This window comes from Drosophila subpulchrella, chromosome 3R, assembly GCF_014743375.2.
Source record: "Drosophila subpulchrella strain 33 F10 #4 breed RU33 chromosome 3R, RU_Dsub_v1.1 Primary Assembly, whole genome shotgun sequence".
Classification (NCBI taxonomy): Eukaryota; Metazoa; Arthropoda; class Insecta; order Diptera; family Drosophilidae; genus Drosophila; species Drosophila subpulchrella.
The window spans coordinates 18,876,835-18,889,177 of record NC_050609.1 but is presented as its reverse complement, the minus strand read 5'-3'; the positions used below and the strand labels follow the sequence as shown (position 1 = coordinate 18,889,177).

The 12,343-nt window shown below is 39.2% G+C and overlaps 4 protein-coding genes across 4 annotated transcripts; 3 read left to right on the top strand and 1 right to left on the bottom strand.

The window, feature by feature from the left end:
- Positions 1–763: 763 nt before the first annotated feature.
- On the top strand, positions 764–1,455 carry LOC119554309. Its single transcript, XM_037865173.1, has 4 exons — positions 764–817; positions 870–1,025; positions 1,077–1,244; positions 1,300–1,455. Exons 1-4 carry the CDS (start codon positions 764–766, stop codon positions 1,453–1,455), a joined length of 534 nt encoding a protein of 177 aa, XP_037721101.1.
- Positions 1,456–2,021: 566 nt separating this feature from the next.
- Positions 2,022–2,704, top strand: LOC119562016. The gene is made up of 4 exons (XM_037875389.1): positions 2,022–2,078; positions 2,129–2,284; positions 2,341–2,508; positions 2,567–2,704. The coding sequence occupies exons 1-4, from the start codon at positions 2,022–2,024 to the stop codon at positions 2,702–2,704; spliced, it is 519 nt and encodes a 172-aa protein (XP_037731317.1).
- A 216-nt stretch (positions 2,705–2,920) lies between these two features.
- On the top strand, positions 2,921–3,614 carry LOC119563229. Its single transcript, XM_037876534.1, has 4 exons — positions 2,921–2,977; positions 3,031–3,186; positions 3,240–3,407; positions 3,459–3,614. The coding sequence occupies exons 1-4, from the start codon at positions 2,921–2,923 to the stop codon at positions 3,612–3,614; spliced, it is 537 nt and encodes a 178-aa protein (XP_037732462.1).
- Positions 3,615–3,657: 43 nt separating this feature from the next.
- LOC119549879 (cytochrome P450 4c3) lies at positions 3,658–10,813 on the bottom strand. The gene is made up of 8 exons (XM_037858187.1): positions 10,450–10,813; positions 7,094–7,209; positions 6,921–7,037; positions 6,418–6,577; positions 6,259–6,328; positions 4,574–4,862; positions 4,232–4,511; positions 3,658–4,168 (listed from the first exon to the last, which is right to left on the bottom strand). Exons 1-8 carry the CDS (start codon positions 10,682–10,684, stop codon positions 3,828–3,830), a joined length of 1,608 nt encoding a protein of 535 aa, XP_037714115.1. The 5' UTR covers positions 10,685–10,813; the 3' UTR covers positions 3,658–3,827.
- Between the last annotated feature and the right edge of the window lie 1,530 nt (positions 10,814–12,343).

The window sequence follows — 12,343 nt, the reverse complement described above, 5'->3', positions numbered from 1 at the left end:
GTAAAAAACGGTCGTTTATAACCTTTCTACCAAATGCTTCTATAATACATTAAATTTTATATCTGATGAACTTATTTATACCGGGGAGTACCGAGCCGAGGTACAACAAGGAAGAACGCCGTAGTCAGTGCTTCGACTATCATATACTCATTACTGTTACTCACCCAAAGGAAGCGCAAGCGCGTTTGCAGGGCGCATTATTTGGTCATAAAATATTGATAAATACTCACATTTTAAAAATTTGTAAGCTTACACCTTTATAAAAATACAATATCTTTAAACATTTTTGTGTCAGACAGATTTGACAGTCATTGCCGTTAAGGTGGGCGTGGCCAACCTTTTTAGGTCAATCGATATGTGCTAACGATAACAATGCATTTCAGTTAAAATTGTTTGGCATTAAAACTGTAGGTGCTGCAGTCTTAGGCGGTTGGTGGGCACTAAAAATTTGCGCTTGATTAAAAACTAAGGAATCTTAAAAATAAATATCAACGCTTCTTCCTTCCTTCTACCTGTTCCATACTTTCCGACGAATACAACATACCCTTTGACTCTACGATTAACGCGTATTAAATTGCTTGTTTGAATTTATATAATTGGGTTATTAAGTTATTCAATCATCGAAACTAATGGAGAATAAAACCCATGAAGTTAGATATTTAAACAAAAGTACATATAATTTTACTATTATTAAGTAATCCACACATTGAATATGCGGGAACCCCATTATTGTAAGAAAATATTTGAGTTCTTCATTTCAAGGATGTTCTCAAAACACATTTTCCTGTGTATTTTGATATTCTACTTAGTTGGAAAGGTAAGTACACTGTCAATGGCGAATATAATAACTTAACAAGTTACCGTTAAAGATGTCTGCGAAGGTGGAGTTCACTAATATAAAGTGCACATCTTTGGATAAGAATTTTGACGACTTTGAGTATTGCCGACTGAAATCCGTGAATCGCACTTTCAAATATATATCCCTTAAAGTGAATCTGTATAAAATTCCCATTAACAAAGTCAAGGTTAGATTGCAAATTTGTATATATGAAACATTAAATGACATTTCGTTTTAGGTTAACTTTGTATTGCTTAAGAGATTCAGTGGATACAAGCCGTTTCTTTATAATATCACGGCGGATGCCTGCAAAATTCTAAAATATCCAAAGTCAAACCAAGTTTTTGGTTTTTTCCACAGTCTTTTTCGGGATTATTCCAATATGAATCATACTTGCCCCTTTAATGTATGTGAGTAAATATCGAATTGGCGTCATTACTAACAAACTATTTTCTTCACAGCACGACCTTATTGTGGATAAGCTTTCCGCCGAGTTTATAAATACGCAATTTACAAAAGTTTTGCCTTTTCCCCTCGGCGATTACCAATTTTATTCCAACTGGATAGCAGATGATATAAACCGGGCGGAAGTTCGGGTCTACGGCACTCTTTCCTAAATAAAAATCTGTCGTAATAACCATTCTACCAAATGCTTCTATTATACATTACATTTTATATCTGATGATTTTATTATACCGGGGATTCCCGAGCCCCAGTACGACAAGCATAAACGCTATTGTCAAGTGCCTCGACTATAAGGAGAGGGAGATAAAGCTATAAAAGCAACTTAATGTTGGCCTTAGAGTGGTATGACAGACGGACATGGCTAGATCGACCTAGTGATCCTGATCACGAATATATGTATTTTATATGGGGTACTCCTTACATACTTTTTCCTCGAAAGGGTATACTTTTCACTCTACGCGCAACGGGTTTTAAATATGAACCTGGGTATTAATGGACCACGAAATCGAAACCCAAAACGGTTGGTGTATTGGTATACTTATAAATATATATAAAGAGAGTATCATTATTTTCAATTACTAGCGGATGAAGGGCTAATTTTTATTTAACGAGCATTGTCATTTGCAGATATCTACCTAAATTGATCAAATACTAGCAAATACTAGGATTGAGTGATTAGTTTCTATTGAAACAGTAACTGAGCATCATTGTTGTTAAAATGAGTTTCCGGCTTCGCCTTTTCGAACTTATTGTTCTTCTATATTTTATCAAACAGGTTGGAAAAATAAGATAATAGAGAATTTGAATTTTGACTCTTAATTTTAGATCTCATCTACTGTGGAGTTAACCAACGTTATATGCACTTCCTTGGACCCTGAGTTCGCCAACTTTGAGTACTGCTATCTTAAGTCCATAAATCGAACTTATAAATATGTGTCCTTAAAAGTGAACTTGCTTAAGAAGCCCATAACCAAAATCAAAGTTTGTAAATTATCTAGTATAACATGAGTATGCGATCTAACCGAATGTCCTTCCAGGTAAACTCAGGGTTACTAAAGAGATTCAGTGGCTACAAGCCGTACCTCTATAACGTGACCGTAGACGCCTGCCGATTTCTGAAAAATACCAAATCCAGTCCAATTGCAGCATACTTTTATGGTTTCTTCAAGGACCACTCCAACATGAACCATACGTGCCCATTTAATGTTAGTACACCTAAATCTATTTTTAAAAGAAAGCTATATGTTTCTTTTTAATTTTCAGCATGATGTAGTAGTAGAAAAACTTTCCATCAACGCTATAAACACCCACGTAACGGAGGGAGATTACCTGTTACAAACAAATTGGATTGCCTATGATATAAACCGCGCCAATGTCAAATTATATTTTACACTTTCGTGATTTTTAAGCTACTGGGTAAATAAAATGCTGTCTCATAACTAAATGTTGGTTCCTAGCTACAGTTTAATAGACCGTGCAAAATTAAACTGTCATTATTACGAAATTAGATGTCCATTTCTTAATGAGTTTGTGAGATACTATGTTCAAAAAAATATTTTGGTTTAGGGCAGTGTTTAATCGCCTTCCTAGAAGAGAGTATCTTTATTGCTTTTTATTATGTGGAAATATATATGGCTGAGCAATATTATCATGATGCTATATTTGGTCAACGAAGTATGCATATTTAAGCAAATCAAAACCAAACACCATTACATTTTCGTTTAAAGATAGCTCCGATGGTCGAATTCACGAACGTGAAGTGCACTTCCTGGGATAAGAAATTTGATGATTTTGAGTACTGCCGCCTAAGGTCGGTTAACCGCAGCTTTAAGTACTTGTCTCTTAAGGTTCACTTATTCAAAGTTCCCATTACCAAAGTCAAGGTTTGTTGCTAACTAAAATTAAATAGTTTAAAATTGTTGGCTGTTTTTTTCAGGTTAATTTTGCTTTACTCAAGCGTTACAGTGGCTACAAGCCTTTCCTGTACAATATCACGGTCGATGCTTGCAAACTCCTAAAACACCCCAAGGCGAACCCGATTTTTGGCTTCTTTCACGGCTGGTTCAAAACACACTCCAACATGAATCATTCATGCCCATATGATGTACGTACTGAGCAAATTAAATTTCTATGCTACAAATTTTTTAACTTTCAGCATGATATTGTTGTTGAGAAACTGCCCACGTCCTTTTTAAATCAACAAGTCACCGGAGTACTCAACTTTCCTCATGGGGATTACCTTTTCCACACGGACTGGTTTGCATATGGCATTAATCGGGCGACCGTTGACTTCTTTTACACTCTTTCATAAACTACTGAATTATTATAAAAAAGAGTTATAACTCTGGGACTTCTAACAAATTATTCAATGAGGTTTATTCTTAGGCTAGGACGTATTGCAGCGGTTACAAAGTTTAACGTAAACTAATCTCTAGACCTATGATATCCGGTTAACTCTAATTATTTACAGTGTACTTTGGATCGAAGCGAATGGGGGAAGTTTCGTTCTGAGGGCTTCAGCTCCTTAATCCCTGGGCATGATCTTAACCCTTAGGCCGTCCTTGGGTCGCAGGATGAGTTCGCCCAGCAGGGTGAGATCCTCGCGCCGGTCGACGGCCTCGATCTTGTACTTCCTCAGCACCGTGGAGATCACGGCCTTCTCCTCCAGAATGGCGAACTTCTGACCGATGCAGTTGCGCGGTCCGGCGCTGAAGGGGATGTAGGCGAAGGGATGGCGACCGGCGCAGTTTTCCGGCAGGAAGTTGTCCGGGTTGAACTGCTCCGGCTTGGGGAAAACGCGCGGGTTGCGGTGGAGGGCGTAGGTCATGATGATGGCCTGAGTTCCAGCAGGCACTATCTTTCCACCTGTCGGAACATCAGTTAATGAATTTTGCCTCTGATTTTATTTTTTCTTATTGAAAAGCTTACCAATATTGACATCCTCGGCCACCATTCTGGCCATCATGGGCACACTGGGAAACAGGCGCAGCGAGTCCTTGATGCAGCACTCCAGGTACCGCATGTCGAGCAGGTTCTTCATGGTGGCCGGCGTCTCCTTGTCGTCGCCGAAGATCTCGTCCAGTTCCTCCACCACGCGCTCCTGGTACTCCGGATGGCAGCCCAGCAGGAAAAGGGTCCAGGAAATGGCAGCCGAGGTGGTGTCATGGCCCTCGAACATAAAGGTGTCCACCTCCTCGCGAATGTCCTCCTATAAAGGGGTATATATTATATAAAACATAATATTCAAGGAAGAAAATCCCCATAGCTTACATTGGAGAGCACTGTTCCCTCCTTGGAGGCATCGATCAGGAGATCAAGGAAGGCCAGACGCTTCTTCTTTCCCAGATCATCGTAGGCATCGGGGGCATTCTCATTGTTGTTGTTGTTGTTCTCCTGGAGAAGGGCCAATTCAGCCTTACGTTCGCGTATCACCATGTTGGAGAACCCATGCAGGGTGCTTATGTAACTCTGGTGGAGCTTGTACTCCGCAGTCAGGCTGAAAATGAAGTCGCTCTGCAGCCAGATCTTCGCCTGGCGACTCTGCACAATCGATCCAATGCTGGGGGAATAGATTGGTAAATTTGTATCCCAAAAGAACAAAGAAAAAAATAAATAACTACAATGACTGTTCTATTAATTTTTAAAATACTACAGCTCATGTGTTTCGGTTCATGGGGTTGGGAAATGGAAAAGTGTTGCGTAAATTGAAAGTTAGTCAACTGTTTAATGGGCGAGTTCTATGGGGCGTGGCTGGGGTGGTAGAGTGGGTCCGGGTCCGATGCTGTCTGTTATCAGCTTGGAAGCACTTCAAGCATCCCATTGACATCTTAATCTCGCATATTTTGCGCTTGGATGCACCGCCACCCACCCCACTCACGCACTGGGTGGAAATGGATGGAAATGGGTGAAAATGGGGAAATGGGTTCGGGAGGCGGAAGGACATGTGTATCTAAAGGGTGTCTCTTTCCTTGACAGCTGTTCTGACAGCTCTCGATATTAAACTGCTGCCACAGCGCTGATAACTCTTCGCAAAATGAGGAAGAGTTGCGTCTGCTATTGATGTTATTATTCCCAGTGGTCGCCCGGTTTTATGATATATTTTATTAGTGCAGACAGATAGAACAATTACTGTGTTGGGAAGCATCATTGAAAAACAAAGGAATATATCTTTTTAATAACTCTGAACATGTTCTGTATTTATAAATGTCTTTTGGTAACAACCAGCTAAAAGTATGCTACGAGTTAGTTAGAAGTGATAAATTGAGACTCAAATAAATAGATGCATATTTTTAGGATTATAAATATTTGATCAACAAAAGTAAAATTTATTTACGATAATTGCGGGCAAAGATTAAGATACAACATTTAATAAGAAAAATCAAGAAATGTTTTTTTTTCTGTTTTAAAAATTAAACTCAATGTAACTTTGTTGTTCGCTTTCATAACAAGCTACTGCTCTAAATAACAAGTAATATTTAATTTTAGCCAATGCCATTATGGAAACGTTTTAAAGTCGATTTGTTTAATGAGGCAGACACCGTTCCAATTTTGAAAAGCAGACTTGTGTGAACCATTCGGACGCGCTTTGCAGTAGTCCACATAAAACAATAGGAAATGGCTTTGAATTAACTAATAACAATTTCAATAAATTTTGATTGTAAATTTAATAGAATCATAAATAGTATTTCTGTGATATTCATTTTATATGTGGCACTTATGACTGTAATTGAAACCATATCAGAAAATTTTTCACAGCCCGAATGAGATGAAAAACCAATTGCTTTAAGTGATTATAAGTAATTTTGCTCAATTTTGCTCAATAGCAATGAAAATATTTTTGCAATTTCAACAAATAGTTATTGTGTGAGGCAGGAAATATAATCAATTATTCTTATAAATACATATAAGACATGCAAACTTGCCATCTTGCTTTCCAGTAATTGACAATTTCTTACCCATAGACCGCCTTCACATACTCCGATTCACTATTGCTCTGGGCATAAATTCTGCGACCCATGGCGGTTTCTGAGAATTGAATGACGTTTGCCATTAGCCACGAATAATGTTATCCAATCTGGAAACTATATCCGATCTCCAGCGGCATTGACACTCACCACAAACAATGTCCAAAGTGCAGAGCGTGACGTAGGGGAACAGGTTGAACGCCTCGCTGCCCACCTCCACCGCCAATTTTCTGGCCAAGACCGCGCTCTGCTCGTTGAAGACGTCTATGAAGTCGTCCAAGATTTTGAAGTGGAAGGCGGGCGTGAGGATCTATAAATCAGTTTATAAAAATATTAAAAAGTCATGCTTCGTGGAAAGAATAATGATACTTGTTTTTATTTTAACAACATTAAAAAATAATAAAATTTCAAAACAATCCAAAATACTATAATTTGTATATGAAAATAAATATAAATTTTTCCGTATGTTCATATTGCTGATTTATTACTCCAAGGGAATTTATTTCTTCTGTTTGACCGGTACACATTTAAGAAATAATGACTTATGAAAAATATTATTAAATTTGTATAAATCTTCTGGATTAAAAATTTTATAAAATGAGTGCAATTTGGGAAAAGATGTATTATATTTCTTCAAAACTTAACCGACTTACCTTCCTGCGGGAGTGCCACTTGCGATCGGTGCTGGTGAGCAGACCTTCTCCCAGCCAAGGATGCAGATAGTCGTAATCGTGGCTCTTGTTCACAAACTTCTGGCTGTTCAGTATGGGCTAGAAGAAATTGTTATTATTATATAATTCATAAGATTAAGATAAAGCTTACTCACCTCCACAGTTTCGGGCTCGAAGAGGAGCACTCGTGGGGCTGTCCCCTGCCAAACTCGATTGATTCCAATACGCGTGCCCCACAACTTTTGCATGCCGATGACGCGATTAAAGAGCTCTGCAAAAAAACAATAGTCAAAAACCAGTTTAGATTGAATGGCTTCCACAATTTTTGTATGAGAACGATTTACGTCAGCATTTATGCTATCAATTTTCATTCATTAAGAAAGAGGGGGAACTTCTATTATTATAAAATTACTAAATATATTTTTATTAACTTGTATCACTTGTACAACATTTGTATCTCTTGATATTTCATTAGTACATTTCCACCGGTACTTCTGTTATTATAAAATTATTAAATATCTTTTTATTAACTTGTATCATTTGTAAATAATTTGTATCTTTTGATATTTCATTTGTACATTTTCTCGACGTCACGGTAATTATTTTCGGTTCGCTGCTGCCCCTTCTTCGACCCCTTGAAGGTCGCCTCAATTGCTTTCTTCGTGGCCCACTTAGTAAGCCGGGGCTTTTCTCACCCGAAACTCTGGCCAAAACACGTTACTCATAGACAAAACCATGCAAAGACCGTCGAATAAGGTGCCCATGTTTATGTGTCGCAGCTCATATGTGTTGCATTAATTAAAAGATGAAACACACAACGCAAAAAAAGCGATGCGCGGCCATTCAGCAATCCCTATGTCAAATAATAATTTTATGTAACCCCACCGCCCGAAAAGCAAAATCGGTGTTTCGCGACCATCTCGCGTTTCTCAGGTGGGGCATTTCTCAGGTGAGTTGGAGACTCTTGGACGGCGCTTTCGTCGGAAGTTGGAGGCTGGCCAGCGTGTTTTGGGCTGACCAAAACAAAGCACTTTTCACGCAATCTCTTTTGCCGGTATATGGGTGCCTTCATTATCATTTGATGGGTCTTTCTGTCTGTCACAAATTCAGGTAATTATTTGGGGTAATTTTTACCATGTGCAGATAAAATAATTATCCGTAATTGTGCATTTGAAAATTTGAAAAGTGAATGTGTTTTATTCCCTTTAACTATTTTTAACTTATTAGTATTTGATTGAACCTGCTGCTAGCAAAAAATGAAAGTGTTAACCAGAACAAAGATGAACTGAAGGTAAAAAGCAGACACGCCTTTAATGTTTAATTTGAAGTTTAAGAGGCCGTATCTCTTGTGAAAACAAACCTATTTGCTTGAGCTAGTCATACCTTTAGCTACCGTACCCAGGGAGTTTCCCTTTTCAACAGATATTTTTAGACATTATTACGCTGGCAATTTGAAATATTTTGCGTGTGTCACAATTTTCTTGGCTGACATTGGCGGTGCAGATTAAAAAGTAGTTACCAGATTGCAGTGCCGTAAAATAAAATCCCAGAAACACCCACAAGCATTTAGGAGAAAAAGCACCATGACCCCCGTCTTGACGGCAATAGAACTCAGAAAACTCAGAATTGGAAACCCGTTTGAGCCTTGGCAGCACTCACCCCACATCATCCACTCCAAATGTTGCCGAGCTGCCTCTTCAACATCTTGGAAAATATATACAGCGATCAAGAACCGCTTGACTTTCAGCCAGAATGGCTGCAACACCATAATTCATTTTTATTTTCAGAGTTATTAGAGTTTTGCGAGTTTTTAGCATTTAACAAAAGCCTCGTAATTGCACAGGCAAACAGACAGCAGACAAGATTCGTTCTTAAATTAAATTATAAAAAAATTAATAAAACTCAGTGGCTGCTAATCGGTCCATAAATTATATGCAGGCGGCCGGATTGCCTTGACAGAAATATTCTTGAGCAAGTCTTTTGATTATCTGGCGACCTTAAAACGCTGAGGCAATTTTTGATGGAGATGTTACGAATTAGCAAGGCATTTCACTTCTTAATAGAACTGGTTTCTAAGGTTCTTTTCGAGTTCATTAAAACGGGCTTTAAATCTCTTAAATGTAAATTCTAATAGGGACTGTGGAAGCCCGAGCCCAAAAGAACCCCCAAAATAAAAATCCAAAAATCAAGTTTACAATCTCTAGTCAAAAGACAAAGAACAGAAAACGGAAACGAATCGAATCCATGGGTGTTTAGCACCCATCGAATGAGTAGAAACGTTTCGTACGATTTATCAAATCCATTTCCTATACACGACTCCACTGCAATGGCCAAGAGCCGAATTTGTATCTTGTATCTTGCGCTTCCGCATTTAAATTTATGTTAATTTTCTTTGTTTTTTTTTTTTATCGGAGGGGGAGGTTGCCAATCGCCGGATCCGCGGAATGCGAATAATCAGGCCCCCAATCGATTGGGAATCCAACGAAGCCGGGTCCAATTATGATGAATATTCTGCTATTCAGTGTCAAGATCAAGTCCGCTTCCATTGTCTGCGCTTCGGACCTTTTTCTCTGTATCTTTTTCTGTGTCTTAAGTCTGGGCCAAGTCTGTTCGCAGTTTATGGCTATTTTTATCACTCCATCGAGTGTTCGTCGAGCTTGTTTTGTGAGTGATTTATGGGCGGCTTCTGGCTGCTGTTTCGCCGCGATTCTTGATATTTGGTAATTGTTTTTCAGATCGGCAAACTAATTCGTGTAAATTGCGTGTGAAACGCCGAGTCGAAGAGGTGAAAGTCGACGGATCCGGCCCTATATCAAGATTAAACCTTATTCAGGTTATAATTTGTTTATTTTGGGGCTGTTTAATAAAAGCATATTATTCTTGCCAGTTTAATCTGAGACTGGTTCAAGGGTTATTGCTCCTTTTTAAATAACTTTCCCGTGATTGAAATTCATTAGAATTATGCCAGCACTGCATGCCCAATTGCCCGGCGACTTATTTCTCGTTTTGTTTGCCTCCAATCGACGATGTGGCGAATCGCAAACAAATACAAAATTTGTTAATTAAATTATGTGTTTCTCCGGGCAAAGGCAAGACAAAAGGCAAACAGAAAATGCATAAATCACCCGGTTATTGCAATCTAATTTCCAACAGGTTTTCGCATTTCAAAATTTTCAAAAGTGGCAGTTCTATAAATCAATTAGCAGTTGGCTCTAAAGAGACCACGAACTTGGCCAAAATCTTGGGGGCCCACGATCTTCCGCAACGAAAGTGAAGTTCGGAAAGTAAAGTTCATTAACACTCGGGTTTTACGACGTATTGGTTTTACTGGTAGGCATCGATTGGAAGCTGATCACAGAAATTAGCACCTGCTCGGCGGCGCTTGTTTGCCCTAGTAATCAGAGAGCCCAGTGACTCAGGGTCATTATCACTAACTGGAGCACCCACAAATACGCGAGAGAGGCGTAAGAATTTTGGAGGTACATAGTTCTTATTAGATCCGAACACTCACCGTCGTGATCCACATTCATTTCGATGGCATTTCCCAAAAATGGCATGGCTGCAGGTCCCGGGATCTTTTCGATGTACTTCACCAATCGCGATCGACGCTTGTTATAGACCACCAGGAATAATACGAGGGATCCGATTAGTAAAACCGTAATCGGGGAGTAGCCCGATATCACTTGGCCTACTTTAGAGAGCAGAATGCTCTCGGCCATTAACGAGGTTACCACTTTCGAGGACATCTTAGCACAGATCTTTCCACTGATCGTATAGTCTTTCAGCTGTGTGACTACAACTTCACTTTCCGTATATTATATATCCCTATCGCACGGAGATTCGAACCCGGACCCGGCGACTCAATCGCTGCGAACTCCAATAGACAACTAACCGAAAATCCGAGATTGCACAAAAATTTAAAAAGAAGTGCTAAAAAATTTCGGGCCAAGTGTTTCGGGTTTTGAGACGAGAGTCTCGCGAACTCTCGGCTTTGAATCGCATTTGTATCTGATGCTGTATAAACTGCGCCAGTATTCGTGAGTATCTCGATCTCTTAGCCGGGTCTGTAGGTATTGGTAACAGATATAGACGGGGCAAAAAGGTGGCCAAAACAAGCGTCTTGCAGTCACATTGTTGCCTAGATGACTGGGCTTTTCGACTGTTTATGAGACCTACAAATCGCTGCAGTTGGGATTACGACTTCAAATGTGACGTTTGTGTACTTTATCATCCCATCGGAGGGTACTTTAGTTTTAATTTTAGGTTTGTGCGAGCAGAAGAAAGCTCTTTTCGATGCGAAAAGGGAAATGGATGTATTTTAATTTACCTGTTTTCGAATGCATGTTTTTTTCCCCCAACTGGTTTCTATGCAAATAAGTGGTGGTCTTCAAAAGCTATTCAAATTGAACTTGAACTATTTCTGTTCTATTTAATAAATGGGTATTTTTTTCTATGCCAATATGTTGCATAACTTTTCAACCGAAATATTAGCAAATATTTTGGACTGTGCCATATTATAGCATATATTTAATCGCTTCCCATTAGATAATAAAGTTTTATTTGCAAGAGCAGTTAAACTTCGTCATGTCCAAGTTATTAATTTCCATAATTTCTTACTTGGCGCTTTTATTGCTCGCCCTTGTGCCTGAATGGCAAACTTCAAAAGCTGAAAGATCTCTTCATATTCAGTCAATTAAGGGGGAGGGGCGTCTACATGTCAACCCTTTATGAAGACTTTAGCTATAAGCTATAGGATTAGACAGAAGTTTGAGTTCCGCCCAGATATAGCCTTGGCTAGCATTTGGCAAGAAGGTTGGAACTGGGATTCGGATAAAGCCGCTCGATTCTACGATCGCTCATTAACTGCAAGTTCGGATCTCATTATAAGACTGCAATTAAAACGAGCTTAAACGCACTGTCATGTCCGCTAGTAGACACTTCATAATGGGAGCGTTTGACTCGAGGGCTTTCAGAAATCAAAGGTATAGGTAGACTGCCACCTCGTGAGTCAGAAGATTCTTGGACAATTAGCGATAGCTTGAGGAACTCGATTCTCTGATAGAGATCCAAGTCAGACTGTCTGCCGCATGTTAAATGTAACCCAAGGTTAGGTGGAAGTTTCCTTGTACCCGCCACCAACCAAACTCGTGCCCGTTCTTATTGATGATGATCGAGGTGGAACCAGCGTAACTCGTTTTGGGTTCTTGGTTAAGAAAATTAATATTATTTCGTCGCCTGCGTTTTGGGTTTCTTCTTATTTGTAAGCCACGGAACCTGTTCTCTCGAAACCCATAGAACCTTGTATTACTGATGCAAAACTAAAGACTTCCAGCCACTCCAGAGATTTTGTGACATAATCCAAGAAATCAAACATTTTTTACCACATGAAATAAATTATAGAACCG

Bases quoted from the DNA above. Each gene is read 5' to 3' on its own strand.
- LOC119554309 (XM_037865173.1), top strand. From the start codon at position 764: ATGTTCTCAAAACACATTTTCCTGTGTATTTTGATATTCTACTTAGTT. The intron at 1,026-1,076 runs GTTAGATTGCAA...ATTTCGTTTTAG, and splicing joins TTCCCATTAACAAAGTCAAG to GTTAACTTTGTATTGCTTAA. The intron at 1,245-1,299 runs GTATGTGAGTAA...TTTTCTTCACAG, and splicing joins ATCATACTTGCCCCTTTAAT to CACGACCTTATTGTGGATAA.
- LOC119549879 (XM_037858187.1), bottom strand. From the start codon at position 10,684: ATGTCCTCGAAAGTGGTAACCTCGTTAATGGCCGAGAGCATTCTGCTC. The intron at 7,210-10,449 runs GTGAGTGTTCGG...GTTTTTTTGCAG, and splicing joins AATGAATGTGGATCACGACG to AGCTCTTTAATCGCGTCATC. The intron at 4,863-6,258 runs GTAAGAAATTGT...CTATTCCCCCAG, and splicing joins TATGTGAAGGCGGTCTATGG to CATTGGATCGATTGTGCAGA.
- LOC119563229 (XM_037876534.1), top strand. From the start codon at position 2,921: ATGTGGAAATATATATGGCTGAGCAATATTATCATGATGCTATATTTG. The intron at 2,978-3,030 runs GTATGCATATTT...TTTCGTTTAAAG, and splicing joins TGCTATATTTGGTCAACGAA to ATAGCTCCGATGGTCGAATT. The intron at 3,408-3,458 runs GTACGTACTGAG...TTTAACTTTCAG, and splicing joins ATCATTCATGCCCATATGAT to CATGATATTGTTGTTGAGAA.
- LOC119562016 (XM_037875389.1), top strand. From the start codon at position 2,022: ATGAGTTTCCGGCTTCGCCTTTTCGAACTTATTGTTCTTCTATATTTT. The intron at 2,079-2,128 runs GTTGGAAAAATA...TCTTAATTTTAG, and splicing joins TTCTATATTTTATCAAACAG to ATCTCATCTACTGTGGAGTT. The intron at 2,285-2,340 runs GTTTGTAAATTA...ATGTCCTTCCAG, and splicing joins AGCCCATAACCAAAATCAAA to GTAAACTCAGGGTTACTAAA.